Consider the following 17,312-nt stretch of genomic DNA (forward strand, 5'->3'; position numbering starts at 1 on the left):
ATTCCATTTGCGACGTTTTTCTTTTTGATTTTTTCCCAATCTTCTGTAGGAGCAACTCTGGGAAAAGGCTTAAACAGGATGCTAGCAACGTTGTCAGCAGGTCCTCTAGGTGTTGGAGTTCCATCACCTAGCAACTCTCTCTGGTGAGAAAGGAGAGCCCATTGTACTTGGATTCTTCATCGCTATGATAGGTAACATGTTACAGACAGATTGTGATAAATTTAATGTTATAGTTCAAAATTCTGAAACTCATTAGAGGTATAATGCATATAAGCAGCTGCAACAGTAACATTTGTGAGATTCTTTCCCACGATGAAGGCGAGGTATGATTATGGGCTGCTCATATTCATATTGACTTTCTCTTTAGTATCTGTTTCGGGTTACCAAGTAGATAAGGTTCTACATATGGCCCATCAAAGGGTAACCACAATCATCATGGGTAGCTTTATCGCTATTGTTACATGCATCTGTATACGTCCCGTTTGGATTGGAGAGGAACTTCAAAATCCGATAGCTAACAACATTGAAAAGCTTGGGAATTTCTTACAAGGTATATATTTCATGCCCCATATATAAAAATCATGGACACTCCAAAACTCTAGTCATTTTTGTGTTGGACACGTCCATTCATGTCTTTGTACAAACACACGGGTTTGTATAAACAAAATTTACTGGATACACGTTCACCAAGATATCAAAATCATATAAAACAAACCCAACAACTGAAATCAACGTTTCCATGTTATTACACAAGTGCATAACCAATGTGGTAAACAATGAAAGAGTCATACCCAGTGCTTAAGATGCTTATACTCTTCTTCTAGTAGTTCCATCTCCCCATCTCCTCATCTCCATTGTTAGCTTTCGCTTCATCTCCCTCTCACTTTCCCTTTCTTCGTATTCAGACTCAGCTTCTTCTTTTTCATACTCCAACTACATCATAAATGCTCAATTAACAACTCAGTTGCTACAACCTACATCAACCAACAGTATTCAAGTTGGACAAAAATCCTTGACACATAAAAACCACAAATTAAGATTCAAGACAAAACCAATAACTCAATTTCCAATCTGTTAAAGATATAAACCCCCAAGAGATATCTTTAACACAAGCAAATCCGATTCTGCACAGCCAACCACAACTCTTTGCTGTAGAATATCAATCAATTTTCTGCGTGTTTTTCATGGATGTAATTTTATAGTTAGGTTTTCTAAACTTGCGTGTAGGGTTTTGTAGTCAATTTCTCAAAACATGAGTGTGTGGTTTTGTCATAGAAGAGGCCTCTCACCATCTCTCTCTCTCTCTCTCTCTCTCTCTCTCTCTCTAGTCTTGTCACTAAAAATAATTAACACCTTAATTTATTTATAGTATGCTAGCTAGCTATTCTCAGTTTATAACAATGGAACTATCATAGAACATGGTATGGGGACCGTAGGGCCCTGAGGAATATGCAATCATGATGCCATTAAGGATAAAATAATACTACAGGTTTGGAAAGGAGCTAGCTAGACTTCATAAAGTGACCCCAAGACTTGGACAAACAAATATAGGGTAATTACCAGGTGAATTTCATCACCATTTTCTGTTCTTTAGAGGTTTATGTAAAGTCATTAAGTCCATATTCTTAGAACTAGTGATAAATGCATTCATTAAATCGATTCAAAGGGAATTCTTTTGGTATATACTTTTTGTCCCCTGTAAATATATATGACAAGTGCCCCACTATCAAAAATTGGTTATAAAGTTGCAGTAAGGGTATTGTAATATAATTCATACAGATTGAGTGCAAGTATGGTAAAAAAAAGCCTTACCATCATTGTTTGGCACATGTCGAAGAGCTTCATCCACCATTTCTTGCACAGATTTCCCTTCTATAAAACACCACCAACAATATCAGTTTCCATCTAACTACAAAAGTGGGGCACCATCCTTTGGGAATCTCCCAAGTCAAAAACTTGTCAAAATCCATTTTAATTTTTACAGCCTGATCTTGGAAGCTTAAGAAAAAGGTGATTGGGTCCAAAAACGCTTGGACCTTTCTTAATTCATATTTCAACAACAAAAAAATATCCTAGGAAAGCATTTCTAAACTTACGTAGAAAATCACTCTGGATAAGCCACAAAAGCTTTGCAGGCTTAAAGGCAATATGTTGGCCCTATGAAAGTACCCAGCCATTCAAATGCATAACAAAGTGTTAGCAATAAAACTCAATATAAGAAATTTTACAATTAAAAAAAATATATACAAGGGTTCATAAATTACCTTCACTCTATTTACCATGTTATGTTTATTGTACATTAAACCAGAAAAATAAAGTTAGCTTTGCTAATAAAAAAAGGGTGTTCAAAACCACCAATGCTATAATAACATAAAATGCTTCATAAAGAACTTGGAGAATTGTATTGTATACCTCCCATAAAATTCTTCAGCAAGCTCAACAGCAAATGACAGCCGAGAGATGTCAGCCTCACAAATCTAGGCACACAATGAGACAAACAAATTACTATAGCCATATTAACCAAGACGTGCCAAAGTGAAATGCGGGCTTGAACAAAAGTTGCTTCATAAAACCTTGCAAATGAAGTAAAGGCTCATATGTAATTGGCATCTCAAGAACCTAAAACGAACTGTCTTAACTAATGACATGATAAATCTATAAAATATTTTGTAAGTGGATTCTCTATATCATCCATCACTCTTGCCCCTTCAAAGCAGGATATGTTTTCTCATTTTTTTTTTGCATTCTTTCACGGCCACCCACATCCAAGACAGAACATATCTTATTCACAATTGGAACCATATTTCTTCTCTACAACCACACCCATACAAAATCCAGGAAATGACTATCCTACTATTCTCATCCTCAACCCCAGATTTGGTCCTTAAGTAAACTAAGAAAGTAATTCAGTTCCAAGCAAGAGAAATTAACAAAATGATGAAGAAGTAAAAGTCAGGGCAACTAACTGTCTCAGGCAGGTTATAGATGAGCACAGAACTCATGACAGTTGCCAGAGCAAAAATCCTGCAAAAGCAGATATTAGAAATGCAAAGCACGCAAAAAATTTACAACCGGCAATTGCAAACCAAAGTGTTAGAGATTACCGGTCATCATATACATTAGATTTCCCAATACTTTCAAATCCCTCTGTGTCAAGGTAAAAGACAGAGGTTCTAACTCCATCAATATCCAATTCTATAGGGGTTCCCCAAACCCATATTCCTGTAAAAGAGAACAAGAGACCTTTCAAATGATACTACAAAAACAGATAAGCATATCCACCACTTATTTTTATCTAATTTCTATAGATTTCAAGCAACGGCCCTCTTGGCTCCCTTAGCAATAAACAAATTAAAATTCAAGCAATAAACAATTAAAACCCTAGAAATCCATAGACACATATCACAAAGATTTCAACAAGTAATAAACAATTAGCTCTATGTACATTATTCGCATAATCCGACAGTTCAAAACCCTAGAAATCCATAAAACTCCAATACTGAAAAGAAATTGAAACTACAAAAACTAAACTAAACGAAGTTGATCGCATCAATTAGAGCCAAAGCCAATCCATTTTAACCTTTTTTTTAGTGCACTTTAGAAGGATTATTTAATTTTCAAATGTTTTATTTTTTATATTTTTGTTAGAGATATATTAAGCTTGAAAGTTCAAAAAGGGTATAAAACACATTTGAACGTTTAGACTCCAAATAACAAAAATACCAATTCAAACTTTATATCAAACAATTTATGTGTGAAATATGATAAAAAGCTTATAACTGAATTGATAGAATAATCTAAGCCAAATATAAACACATCCACAACAGTAAATATAAGGCAAATGTAAAGGGAAAGAAGATGCAAACACACGGACAACACACGATGTGTTATCGAAGAGGAAACCGAAGTCCTCGGCGTAAAACCTCTCCGCCGCCCTCCAAGCGGTCAAATAATCCACTAAAGAATGTAGTTGGGATACATGAACAGCAGAAGATCCTCCAAGCCTAATCTACCCAAGTACCTAAATCCTCTAAGCTTCTTGCTCCAACGAGGTTACGCCGAACCTATTTCTTCTCTAGCTTCCCGGATTCCGCTACTTGACCATAGCATCAACCAATATATATTGGTTCCTTTCCAAACTGCTTCCTAAAGCACCAAATGGACCTTCTCACAGACGTGGGTGTGGTGAGACAAGGGTTTGGTAAGTGACCTCTCAAGGGTATGACAATGGAGAGGAAGAGAGTAGAGGAATTTGTAGAGTCTCTTTAGATGAAGATTGGGGATGAATCAATCTTGTATTTCTCTAGGGTTTTCTCTCACAAAATTCTCTCTAAAAGCTCTCTCAATATGATGGGTATAAGGGTGTATATATAGTAGGGTGAGAAGGGAATGCAAAACGTCAGTTTTTGCCAAATAGGGCAAGTTGGCGACTTGATCTCGCGGCTTGGCCAAGTCGCGAAATTAAGTCGCGACGTAACGGCCTGGCCAGACTGGAACTTTTGTCCTGTAGCGTGACAGCTGGCGCGACCCTTCAGCTTCCCAGTGTGCCTCTCACGTGACTGCCTTTCGCGGCTTGCCAGTCGCGAACCACCCGCGAGTCCTAGTCGCGAACTACCTGCGAGTCCTAGTCGCGAGACTCTGTTTTTCTTGCACACTCTTGAGCTTTTCTTCACATCTTCTCACACACTACCCTTACAATTTTCCCACCTAAATACAGGGTTACTAAGTGCTAAATTACAAGCAAATTGGTCACGGAATAAAGCCAATTAGATGGTTGATTAAATTCAACCTTACAAAGCTCAAGTCCAATCTAACTTAGTGTGCAAGCCAAGTATTTGTAAAACAAGTCTATTAATCATAGTTAATATAGTTAATCTAGGATTTAGCATCTTATATGTACCTATATATATAGTGGGTTCATTGTAACACAAGATTTGTACTTAGTTTACACATTAAGTAAGATTAGGCTCCCCTATGCTATTGGGTTTAATATATCTCTAACAATTCTGAAGATTTTTTAAAGAAAAATAAAACTTGCCCCAAACGAGCTTGATTTTAGGATGTAGTATAATGATAGAATAACAAACAATGTTAAATAAATAGTAGGAAAGAAACATAAAAGAGAAGAAGAAAGAAACATTGGAAATTTATGTGGTTTAAACTAATGGTCTATGAATATAGAAGAAGCCTTTGAGAGCTATATATCTTATCTATGAGTGAAGTATAAATCTTGTGTTACAATAAAAGTGAAACCTTAAACTGACCATACATTAATTATAGTTAATAGACTTGTGAAACAAATATAATTTTTGTCTTGCACACATTAAGTAAAATTGGGTTTGGACCTATTGGGCTTGATATGTCTTTAACAAACCATATTAAGACTTAAAAGTGTGATGGGTAAGGCAAATGATAGCTCTTTCCTCAAGTTCAAGATTTATTTGATAATGGTTAAAATATTTCTAGTCAAAATAAGGTAGGTATATTATTAATAAGGGTAAATTTCAGTAACCTACCTTGAGGTTTGGGCTAATACCAACTAGATTCAAAAAATTTTAAAATTAACCAATTTAGTCCCTAAACACCATTAATGCCATTAGTCAGCCCTCTCTTCTCTCTCTCATCTCTCTGATTCTCCCCTGCCCTCTATTCTCTCTATTGTCCCTCTCTCCTTTCTTTGTGTGTACAAAAACAAACAAAATCACTATCCCACCACCATTGTCAGTTTTTCACAAACCCACCACCACAAGCAAATCTTACACATCATTGATTTAGGCACATATGCACAGTACATCCAAGCCTATTGGAAATCAACCCCTATATCCTATTTTCCAAACCTTAATAGCCAAGCTCAAAACACCCAATATCACATTTTACAAACCCAAATCAAAATCAAAATTACTAAATCCCTACAACCAACAAAAACTCAATCCCTAAATTAACAAAACCAAAAACTTATCAAAATACCAAACACAAAAGGGGTTTGGCCAAAAAAAAAAAAGGAGAAAATAAATTTTTTTTAAAAAAAGAAGAAAATAAGAGAGAAATAAAGAGGAGAAGACATTGACTAATGGTTGTGGTGGTGGTGGTGAGCTCAGCTGCCATTAGTGGTGGCATGGCTTTGTGGAGTTTAGCCATGGTTGAACTTGAGAGAAAAAGAACCAATAGAGAGAGCCAATGTGGTACTAGTGTTGGCTTGTGGTGACTGTGGCTTGAGATTGTGGTGGTGGCAGTAACTGTGGCTTGAGATTTTAGGGCCCATAGTTTAGGGTTACAAAGAGGAATGAGAAATCTTGAGTTGAGAGAAGAGAGAGACATGAAGGAGGAGAGAATTTGCAAAAGGAGAGAGAGAATAGTGAGTTAAATGACTAACGGATGGGCTAACTGTGATTAAGGAGTAAGTTGGGCTTAAGGACTAAGTTGGTCAATTTTGAAATGTGTTGGAACTAGTTGGCATTAGTTCAAATCCCAAGATAGGTTGCTGAAATTTATCCTATTAATAATAATGAGGAATTTGATATCTAAGTATCATGAGAAGACACCAGATTTATGTAACGCCATATTTGGAACAAGTTCAAGTCTTTGAATTTGAAACTTTGCATTTAATTTAATTAATTACAAAGAAGTCAAAAATTAAAATGTAGAGTTGCTTGAGAAGGTAGATGTAAATCAATAATAAGAAAAAGATTTAGGGTTAAAAATTGTTAGAAATTCTGGAAAATCTTATGATACTTAAGTTCAAGGTGAACAAATAACCCACAAGTTCTTATTGGATTCCATTGATTCTCCCGAGTCCCGACTTCAAAGCATTGGAATGCAATGACTTCATTATGGATGAAAATTTAATTTGAATTTTATTCCTAAATTGGTTGACCTCATGTTTTCCAAAAAAAAATAATAATAAATAAAAATAAAAAATTGGCTGATCTCATAAATCAGGTAAAGGTTGCTAAAAAGAATTTTCTGGTCCGCTACTTCTGAAAAATAAGTTTTATAACATTTCACGAAGTGCAAAATGCTTAAGCATTGATTCATTTGGTTAGAAAATTTTAGTTTAAAATTGAAAATACGAGTATTTTTTTTTTTTTTTTTTGGTTTAAAGTGAAGTTCAACCTGTAAATTGTTTGAGAGTAATTTATGATTATCAAATCACTTTAGTTACTACATTGGTAATTTCCTATTTTAGGATTGAGATAATTAAAATGCAATTTCTAAGGTATTATATACACTGGTTTCTTAAAAAAGAACAAAGGGTATTATATACACTGGGTGCAAGTGAATCCAACGGCAGAATTATTTTTTTCTTTTTTGGTTTTTTGTATTTGATCCAATGGTAGAGGAAAAAAGTTAACTTTTTTCCGCTCGTACTGAATTCAATTGTACCTGGTGTCTAGAAATTATATTGGATCTCAATCCCTTATTTTATATCAATGAGGCATAAATATTGGCCCATATAATTATATGAAATAAAGCTAAATTCCCTTCTGATTTTCACTTACAATATTATTGTGAGACAGAGTTATTTTTCTTTCATCTCTAAGAATTATGTTAAACTAAAACAGTAATCTAACCCCCTAGATGCTATTCAATCTACATAAGCAGAGAATATATATACACACACATATTGACTAATGAAAAGCAAGCATAATAGCAAATTAAATACTGTTTTTGACAGGAAGGAAGCTATTTGATGGCTTGGGGGTTATGCCACCGGAATTTAAAAAAGAACCTAAGAAAATTCTCCTTTGCCTTCCCAAACATGATCCTTTGTGCCTTGTAGAAAAAATTCGTATAATCATTGATGATGCCGAAAATATCAACAGTGAGTTGCACAATGCTCGTACCCTCGAAACGACACCTGCACAGAAAAAAAAAAGGACCTAATAGAGAGCACCGGTGTGGTGCCGGCCAAATACCCTCCGAAGGTCAAGTTAGAAAGAATGCTCACAACTCTAGAGTGCTAGAGAGGGTTAATTATGCGTACCTTGGCTTATGAGGGTATTGGGGCTTTTATAGTGGCTTGGGGTTGACATCCCTTCCTTGACGCGGAAGTCTTTTCCTTATAGGACTCTTCTTGTAGAATCCTAAACGTGATGAATAAGTCTCCTCCTTACGCGGAAGATTTTTACCAAGTATACAAGATTTCCGGAGTCCTACTAGCGCAAGGAACAAGGGAAATAATTTCTCTAGCAGTAAGGGCAAAATTACACTTAAGTCTAGAAAGATAAATTCTCCAATGGTAAGGGAGAAATTACACAGTCCAGCAGCCAATGATTAAATAAATTTAGGAAAGTGTTAACTCTTGGGGGTCCTTGCATGTCTTGGTCAGGTGAATTTATTGTACTTTCAGCCATCATTACATCAACGTGAGGGAAGAGTTCGATTGTTACAAATACATTATATCCTTCAATAGTAAAATAAAAGGTAAAAATTAAAGGTTCCATGGGAAGAAGAAAATGATTAATTGGCATAGTGTGAAGGGAAAGAGAGATCCCAACTCAGTGTAGCAAGTATTAAACTAAGATTTTGGTGAGTGTATGTTTATAAGGCATGAACGGGATAAATGTGGGTTGTTTTGAGTGAGTGGGATAGGATTAATATTGAGATTAAGACTTATAGTGAGTAGTGAGCTGTTTGTGACTAGTTGGGAGACATTTATGAGTTGTGATTGTGTAGGGGGGAAAGGAATATCTTAGGTTAGGTGAGTGTGGTCTAAGGGAAATGAGTGATTAGCTTAAGGAGAGCTAAACCAATAGAAAAAATGGCAAATGAATCCAAAGTTTTAGAGGGAGTACTTGTTCTTTTGTGGGCTGAGGTGCTTATGTTTTTATAATGGAGTTTTAGAGAAGTATTAATTAACAAGAATCCAAAAACGTTGGACTGATTAGAGGCAGTGAATCAAGGTTAATCTTCCTAGGATTTGGCCAAAAGTAGGAGATTTACTTTAGGGGTTGCCTTGCTTCTTTGGGTAATATATGACACATATGGGATTTTGGAGTGTTTTGCATTAAATGCTAGGATTTCTAACCAATGAGATTAAGGCATGTATCAAGAATGAATCCTAATGCTGCAATCTGAGATTTGGACCCCTAAGAAGTAAGATTCAACACCTCAAGCCAAGTGTCAAACTCTAAGTCCACTTCAGGGGTTCCGCTGGAGATCCCTTTATGCCCTCTAAACCACATGTTCCCAATTTTTCCCCTTTAGGATTCATGGGCTTGGCACATGAATCATGTCTTAAACATTTTTAACATTTATAGCATCAATTTGTTAAGGTTTAGATAATTTGGTTTTAGCTTCCTTTCCGCTGGAGATACAGTCTTAAGGAAGATGATGGAGTTCCATCATCTTTTAGACTTCAGTTGATATAACAGCCTTCGAGTACTGTTCACGTCAGGTAGAGGGTGACAGAAAACTGATGGGACAGCCTCTAGTTCATCCTCAAAGACTTGGTTCTCTTATAAGGGCCTCCAGTTGTTCTTTGGTTACGGATGAACAAGGACTGGTTCGTTTGGGCTGAGTTGTGTGCATCCTACAAAATGGACATTAACAACACATGTTTGCCATGGGTTTCATTCCTCATGGACTTTTATTAGTAAATATTTAGGGTTTTTTTATAGACACTTGAAATGGGCCTTTGGGCAATTAGTTGTAATATTTGAAACAATAGGACAAGCTTCAAAATGCCTTTGTAAATCATTTACTGTGAATTCCACATTGTAAATAATGCTCGTGGTTTCTAATAATCGTATCATAATTTAAATGTTGAGCTTGTGGGTTTGAATATTTACCATGAGTGTTGAAGGTAAATATTATGGATGTTGTGACACAAATGATGATCATGCACTTCATGGGTTTATGAGATCATAATCTTCAAGATAACTCCCAATGAGTTTTTATAAGACGATTGCCACAGCAATATTTAAGCAACGATTATACCATGATATTTTTTCTTTGCCAAGCGTTAATAATCTTGGGCTCTTTGATAAAATAGTGCCAATGAAAAATGGGCTTTGGATATTGCCAGTGGGAACTAGGGTTTTTGATGAATAATTTGCCACGGGTTTGAATCATGGGCTTTGATCATGGGGTTGAATCCCATTGGAAAAGATAGTATTGCCATGAATTTGTATCATGGGTTTTTCGAATATTTGCTAAGTATAAAATTCTTGGGCCTTAAAAAGGATTAGATTTTATCTCACTCACTAAATAATTCTGGCTTTTACAAGAAAAAATTAGGTCACATAGTGTTTTGCATTTGTAGCCCAATTTTGTGATAGAGAGGAGAAAGATTGTGGGCTAGCATAGTGATAGTTAGAAAATATTTAGGCATGCCCAATAATTTGTTTGTGACATTTGAAAAGAAATAAATAGGTGTTATTTAAATAATATTAGGTGTAAAGAAATGTACACCAACAATTATTTTATTAGGTAGTATATATTATTTTAATGAGTTGAATATGAAAATAAATGTTGGAATGTTGGGTGTGTTATAAAATAATATGGTATATTTGATAAAGTAACTTTTAAGATGATAAAATGGAATTTTTTGAAGAAACTGGATGCGAATGCTCATGTAGAGAGGTCCAAAGGCATAAGTGGATGTTTCTATTATAGTATATGAGATCTATTTATATTGTAAAAGATAGGTTTTATGAGATTGTCTCGTAACATACTTTTTCAAAAGGCACTCAATTCTTTTTCACCTGTCATTTTTTTGTTGCAATTATTTTCTCACATGGGGATTATCAGTTGTGCACCTTTTGCTGCCAACTTAGATCCACTGTCCAGGCTAATGAGTTTTCATCTCACTATTTTGCCAATTTGTAGTAGATGAATAGCTAGGCTCGGCGGCCTGGCCTTCCAAGGAAAGAATAAGAACATAAAAATAATTCTCTTTGGAGCTTGATTTTGTACATTTCTCCACTGCTTTACAAAGGTTGTTATTGTGTAACCATTTAAGAGTGTTCACAGGTAGTGAAGCTAGAATTTTCCCAGCCCATGGACAGCTTTAGTCTCGACCCCAATTTAAATAATTGAGTTTTAGTTGTTATTGATTTCTGAACTAATTTTTAATTCGATAATCATAATGAGGGAGGGGAGAATTTGAACTCTGAATATCCAAGTTTGAAACATCAAGAGATGCCAGTTAAACTGCAAGCTTCTTAGCTTCTAAATTTCTAATTTAATAGCACCAAGTTAAGGCCGAATTCAAGATACAAAGCTAACTTGTTCGGCGCCCATACATTCATAACTTGCTCTAATCTTTTATTTTTGTCTTCTAAAATTAATGCATTTATTATGTAATCTTCCAAAAAAATGTTCAGAAATTATTTTGTAGATTAGTGCAATTTGTGCCACATAGTAACATGATGCTACATTGGCAAGTATTACTAGTATTGTTGTGATAGTCCATTTTTGTATAATGATATGTCAAACATTTACTTTTAAAAAGTCAAAAATGACATGTAAATTTTCAAATAATTGTTAGTATGCAAGTATGAGTAAAGTCCTACATAGAATAATAATAATAATAATATGAATGGTTAATATAACATAGTAGGGTCCAAAATCAAACTCGTAAGTGTAAGCTTTTTGATCAAATAGTATCCGTATATGTTATATTAATTTTTCCAAGATGCTCTCTCCTCCCACATTCTTGTGGTTATGCTTTGATGAAATGGACCCCACTAGATGATAATTCCAGGGCGTATCTACTCTCTACTTTATAATCACGTTTGTTTCTGTTGTAATTGCTTGTTATTCGGCATTGTTTCTGGAGAATTTTGACAATTATGAAGTAAGACAAAGACGTCCTCAATCACCAAGAAATATATGCCATATTTTTAGGATATTGTCTTTTAGGTACTTTTTTTATTCTTATATTAGTAATTAGCTATAGAAAATCTGCAAGAACAGCAGAGTCTTGTCACTAAATGACAAATAGACCAACGGAAATCTAGCTACATTCAGAATATATCAATAAAGGTTACAAAAAATTCATTCACTATTGATCGTGATCCAGTGATCCTTCAATTGACTTTGTCCTTCACACCATCACTTATCAAGATAAGATGGAGTGGTGAACATTGGCATTTTTCAATCTAAGTTATCATGTATATCTTTTGAAGGGCATCAATCGACTTGTCTCTGTTAAAGGTATCTTTATTTTCCTCCCTTGATTTCATTGATGCTCTCTATTGTGGAGTCATGAATGTACATGGCAATGTATAACTTAGCATGTGCAACAATAATTAGTGTATGATTTAATACACTCCTAATGATTCATAAGGTGTGGCGTGCATTTTTAATATCTCATGGTCATGGGTTTCAAAATCTTTGAACAAAAAATACCTGTTCTGGGATCCGCTTATCTCCTAGGAACAAAATTTTAAGACATCCAAGCAGCCTGGGTTAGAGCTTTTTTAATTTGAAACAAGAAAAATAATACTAAAGGAAGAACAAATAAACTTGCACAGAGATTTAAAATAAAGAAACATACGCATAGTCCAAGTTCAAAACTTCAAATTGCAATTCTTGAGCTGATTTCGCCTCTGCCTTGGAGAATTGCTTCAATCATAGCTAACATGTGATCTCTTCTGGTAACTTACTCTAATGTTTCTATCTCATAGGGTCCTAGGCTAACTAATATGGTAGCTCACTCCCTAACTAAGTGGTCTTTAGCTTATAATTTTTTTGGTTCCTTTGTTTGGCGTAACTGCCCTCCCTGTTTTGTTTATGTTATAAGGGAGGAAGCTATTCTTTTTTGTAGTCTGTTTTTCCGTTCAATAAAGTCTTTTTTCATAATTAAAAAAATGCTATTTTTTATTTTCTGTTAATAAGATTCCCCCCCCCCCCCCCCCCCCCTCCCAAAAAAAAAACTATCAACCAATTTGATGGGGGGTGTGAGTAATTTCAACTGTGTAGCGCGGTGTAGTCAAGTCTAACATTAATAAAAATAAACAAAAGATACTTGAGCGCGTCTCATGTGTTATATTGTAATCTTAAAAAGTACAGTAATATGAGGTGGTTTTATTTAGATGAGTGTATGCTATTATTGAGTTATCTTGTTTTTCATGTTTTATAATGTAATAATCTTAAAGAGTGCAGTAGTTATCTTTGGTTTTCATGTTTTATATTGTAATCTTAAAGAGTACAGTAATGATGAGGTGAGGAACATATCCGAGGAGGGCCCCATCCTCGGGCGTCCGAGACCTCAGAAGAACGCGAGCACCATCCCACCAAAGGTGACTCCTTAAATATCCGAGGAGGAAAGGGTCCAGTGCCACGCGTCGGCGACGGAAGCACGGCGAAGGAACAAGCCTTAGGCGAGTTGTCACCTCTGCATTGAATGCCCTCAACTAACGTCCTGGCCGCATTAATGAGGACAGGACTCCTGAACAGCGCCACCTTGGGTGCTGCAACCCACTGGAGGAACAGGGATGCGGCTGATGGGATAGGCTCTCAAGTGGTAGCCTGATTGATCGACAAATGGAGGGTTAGGATCAGTTTAGAGGGGTATATAACGTAGGGAGTCTCTCCTGAAAGAGGGGGGAGGATCGGCATTAAGGAGTTCTGTAATGACCCATGCCCTCTGGAACCTTTGTAATGAATCTTAAAAGAAATAATAAGAACATCAAACTGCGGAAGACCAGTCCGAGGAACATCATTGTGCATCCCAATCCATGTTCAAGTTGATAAAGTCACATGCAACCATGCAGGGCAGTTGTACCCCTTGCTAAGGCCTAGTTCTTGAGCCCATACTCTATAAATTCATTGAAGGGCAAGCTGGGCTTTGGTCCACTCTCTCAATCTGAAGAAGTGTCCCAAATCCGGTCCCTACAAAAGCGAATTCTAAACAGACCTGTAATCTCAATACAAGAATATAACATTACATTATTTAGGAAGTTGGTGAGATTAAGATGATGTAATATATTTTGTAAATTTAAATTGCGGTAATGTTAGAAAAAATAAAAGAATCTAAAAACCTTAATATCACATCATCGTAAAGTGCATTACATCAATGGTACATCGTAGCAAAACAAACACCAGGGAGATGACATGGTAGAATAGGATGTGGCAAGATAGTACCATGACTACTACACATGTTAGGTCCAGCACTGAATTGAGTCTCACTTGCATAATAAACTTTTTTTTTTATTAAGAATGAAAATCTACTAAAGGTTAATGCAACCTATGTCTAGCATAAAAAGAAGAAAGCACTCTAATACTTAAGTTAGTTCCATACTTAACAATGGAAACAGAGAATGTGAAAGATAATAAAAGAGAAAAAAGCCTTAGAGAGAAAGAGAGTGAGACCAAAAGTCCTTTACCAAAAGACTTCTTCGATCCTCCTTATATAGCCAAATGTGCGGCTGTAAGTCAATAGTAAAATGTGTGGCTGAAAATGTCTTACTATAGCAACCCCCCCCCCCTCCCCCATATCTACAATTCTATGCTTAGAGCATTCACATCCAAACTTCTAAACGGTGAAGTATGGTATATTTTAGCATCAAAGCAAAAATAACATGCATTATGCGGTCTTTTAATTGCAAAAATTTTTAAAATAGTGTTACAGCACCGTCTTACTTATATGATGGTACTATAGCATATTCTATAATTATTTTTTTTTCTCATCTGTCAGCCACTTCTTCTTTCTTTTCATTTTTTCTCTAAGTCTCACTATTTTCTTCAACCCTCACTCCTCTCTCTCTCTCTCTCTCTCTCTCTCTCTCTCTCTCTGGCGTTCAAAGCTTGCACCAGAGCTGGGTTGGATTCGGCGTGGTCACAGCATGGCGGAGATCGAAGTGGATTTTGGATCGGCGAAGATCGGAGAACGGCTTGGATCAGCGATGGGGTTTTTTGATTTTTTTGCTATGGATTTTTGTCCTTTAGGTTTTGATGGGTTGGATTTTGGATCCCAATGGGTTGGGTTTTGGATTCTGATGGGGTTTGGGGTAGATTTGGATTGTTGAAACTCAAACTTGTTGCCATGCTTTCACACCCCATATGGTGTTCTTGTTTTTCAACCCCATATGGTGGCAAAAGTGGGTTTCAGTTGTGTGGATTTTTGCTTTGATTTTTTTGTGGGTTTCTATGCATGGTGGTGGTAGGATGGGTTTTTGAAGTGGTGGTGCCTCTGGTGGGTTTCCTTGGTGGGTGGTTGTTGGTTGCTGATTCGGGTATGATTCTAGTTTATGGGTTTGATTCTCACCGTGGATGTGGCTGTGGTTGTAGTGTTTGGTGGGTTTTTTAGCGATGGTTTTGTGGCTAGAGGTGGTGGTGGAAATTAATGTGTTTTGTTTCTGGTGGTAGGGGTGGGTTTTTTTCATGGTGGTGGTGGATTTCTTGTGGCAGAGGTGGTGGTGATGGGTGGTTGAAAGAGAGAGACAGTGAGAAAAAGATAAACTGAGTGATGGGGGGAAGTGAGAAAGAGAGAGGGATTGTATTATATTATTGTTGAGGGAGAATTTGATGCCTTTGAATAAAATGTTGGGAAGTCAGGCCGAAACTCGACTATGGCTCTTGTGATGGTGCCCAAAGGCTTTCAGTGTGATGACAAGCCTATCCAAGCAAGAAACAAAGGCTGCATTTGACAAAACAACAACAAAAGCATAAAGAAACACACTTTACAATACTTAATTAATACGTTAGTGGTCCAGGTCTGATAGTACAAGGGAAATAATTTCTCTAGCAGTAAGGGCAAAATTACACTTAAGTCTAGAAAGATAAATTCTCCAATGGTAAGGGAGAAATTACACAGTCCAGCAGCCAATGATTAAATAAATTTAGGAAAGTGTTAACTCTTGGGGGTCCTTGCATGTCTTGGTCAGGTGAATTTATTGTACTTTCAGCCATCATTACATCAACGTGAGGGAAGAGTTCGATTGTTACAAATACATTATATCCTTCAATAGTAAAATAAAAGGTAAAAATTAAAGGTTCCATGGGAAGAAGAAAATGATTAATTGGCATAGTGTGAAGGGAAAGAGAGATCCCAACTCAGTGTAGCAAGTATTAAACTAAGATTTTGGTGAGTGTATGTTTATAAGGCATGAACGGGATAAATGTGGGTTGTTTTGAGTGAGTGGGATAGGATTAATATTGAGATTAAGACTTATAGTGAGTAGTGAGCTGTTTGTGACTAGTTGGGAGACATTTATGAGCTGTGATTGTGTAGGGGGGGAAAGGAATATCTTAGGTTAGGTGAGTGTGGTCTAAGGGAAATGAGTGATTAGCTTAAGGAGAGCTAAACCAATAGAAAAAATGGCAAATGAATCCAAAGTTTTAGAGGGAGTACTTGTTCTTTTGTGGGCTGAGGTGCTTATGTTTTTATAATGGAGTTTTAGAGAAGTATTAATTAACAAGAATCCAAAAAACGTTGGACTGATTAGAGGCAGTGAATCAAGGTTAATCTTCCTAGGATTTGGCCAAAAGTAGGAGATTTACTTTAGGGGTTGCCTTGCTTCTTTGGGTAATATATGACACATATGGGATTTTGGAGTGTTTTGCATTAAATGCTAGGATTTCTAACCAATGAGATTAAGGCATGTATCAAGAATGAATCCTAATGCTGCAATCTGAGATTTGGACCCCTAAGAAGTAAGATTCAACACCTCAAGCCAAGTGTCAAACTCTAAGTCCACTTCAGGGGGTTCCGCTGGAGATCCCTTTATGCCCTCTAAACCACATGTTCCCAATTTTTCCCCTTTAGGATTCATGGGCTTGGCACATGAATCATGTCTTAAACATTTTTAACATTTATAGCATCAATTTGTTAAGGTTTAGATAATTTGGTTTTAGCTTCCTTTCCGCTGGAGATACAGTCTTAAGGAAGATGATGGAGTTCCATCATCTTTTAGACTTCAGTTGATATAACAGCCTTCGAGTACTGTTCACGTCAGGTAGAGGGTGACAGAAAACTGATGGGACAGCCTCTAGTTCATCCTCAAAGACTTGGTTCTCTTATAAGGGCCTCCAGTTGTTCTTTGGTTACGGATGAACAAGGACTGGTTCGTTTGGGCCGAGTTGTGTGCATCCTACAAAATGGACATTAACAACACATGTTTGCCATGGGTTTCCATTCCTCATGGACTTTTATTAGTAAATATTTAGGGTTTTTTTATAGACACTTGAAATGGGCCTTTGGGCAATTAGTTGTAATATTTGAAACAATAGGACAAGCTTCAAAATGCCTTTGTAAATCATTTACTGTGAATTCCACATTGTAAATAATGCTCGTGGTTTCTAATAATCGTATCATAATTTAAATGTTGAGCTTGTGGGTTTGAATATTTACCATGAGTGTTGAA

At 36.2% G+C, this 17,312-nt stretch overlaps 1 protein-coding gene across 2 annotated transcripts; it reads right to left on the reverse strand.

Annotated features, from left to right (window-relative positions):
- Positions 1–539: 539 nt before the first annotated feature.
- On the reverse strand, positions 540–3,595 carry LOC112039711 (uncharacterized). Of its 2 annotated transcripts, none has more exons than XM_065767340.1 (6): positions 3,105–3,595; positions 2,967–3,024; positions 2,413–2,477; positions 2,097–2,157; positions 1,813–1,872; positions 540–933 (listed from the first exon to the last, which is right to left on the reverse strand). In XM_065767340.1, exons 2-6 carry the CDS (start codon positions 3,000–3,002, stop codon positions 808–810), a joined length of 348 nt encoding a protein of 115 aa, XP_065623412.1. In that variant the 5' UTR covers positions 3,003–3,024; positions 3,105–3,595; the 3' UTR covers positions 540–807. The 2 variants fall into 2 exon arrangements, with proteins under 2 accessions (XP_065623412.1, XP_023928379.1); XM_024072611.2 differs by having other exon boundaries at positions 821–974.
- Positions 3,596–17,312: the final 13,717 nt, after the last annotated feature.

Source organism: Quercus suber, unplaced genomic scaffold (assembly GCF_002906115.3).
Source record: "Quercus suber isolate HL8 unplaced genomic scaffold, Cork oak 2.0 scaffold_794, whole genome shotgun sequence".
In the NCBI taxonomy this organism is placed as follows: domain Eukaryota; kingdom Viridiplantae; phylum Streptophyta; class Magnoliopsida; order Fagales; family Fagaceae; genus Quercus; species Quercus suber.

Coding starts and splice junctions, on each gene's coding strand:
- LOC112039711 (XM_065767340.1), bottom strand. CDS start 3,002: ATGAGTTCTGTGCTCATCTATAACCTGCCTGAGACA. Junction 2,478..2,966: donor TCTATAACCTGCCTGAGACA/GTTAGTTGCCCT, acceptor TTGTGTGCCTAG/ATTTGTGAGGCTGACATCTC. Junction 1,873..2,096: donor TATCCAGAGTGATTTTCTAC/GTAAGTTTAGAA, acceptor GGTGTTTTATAG/AAGGGAAATCTGTGCAAGAA.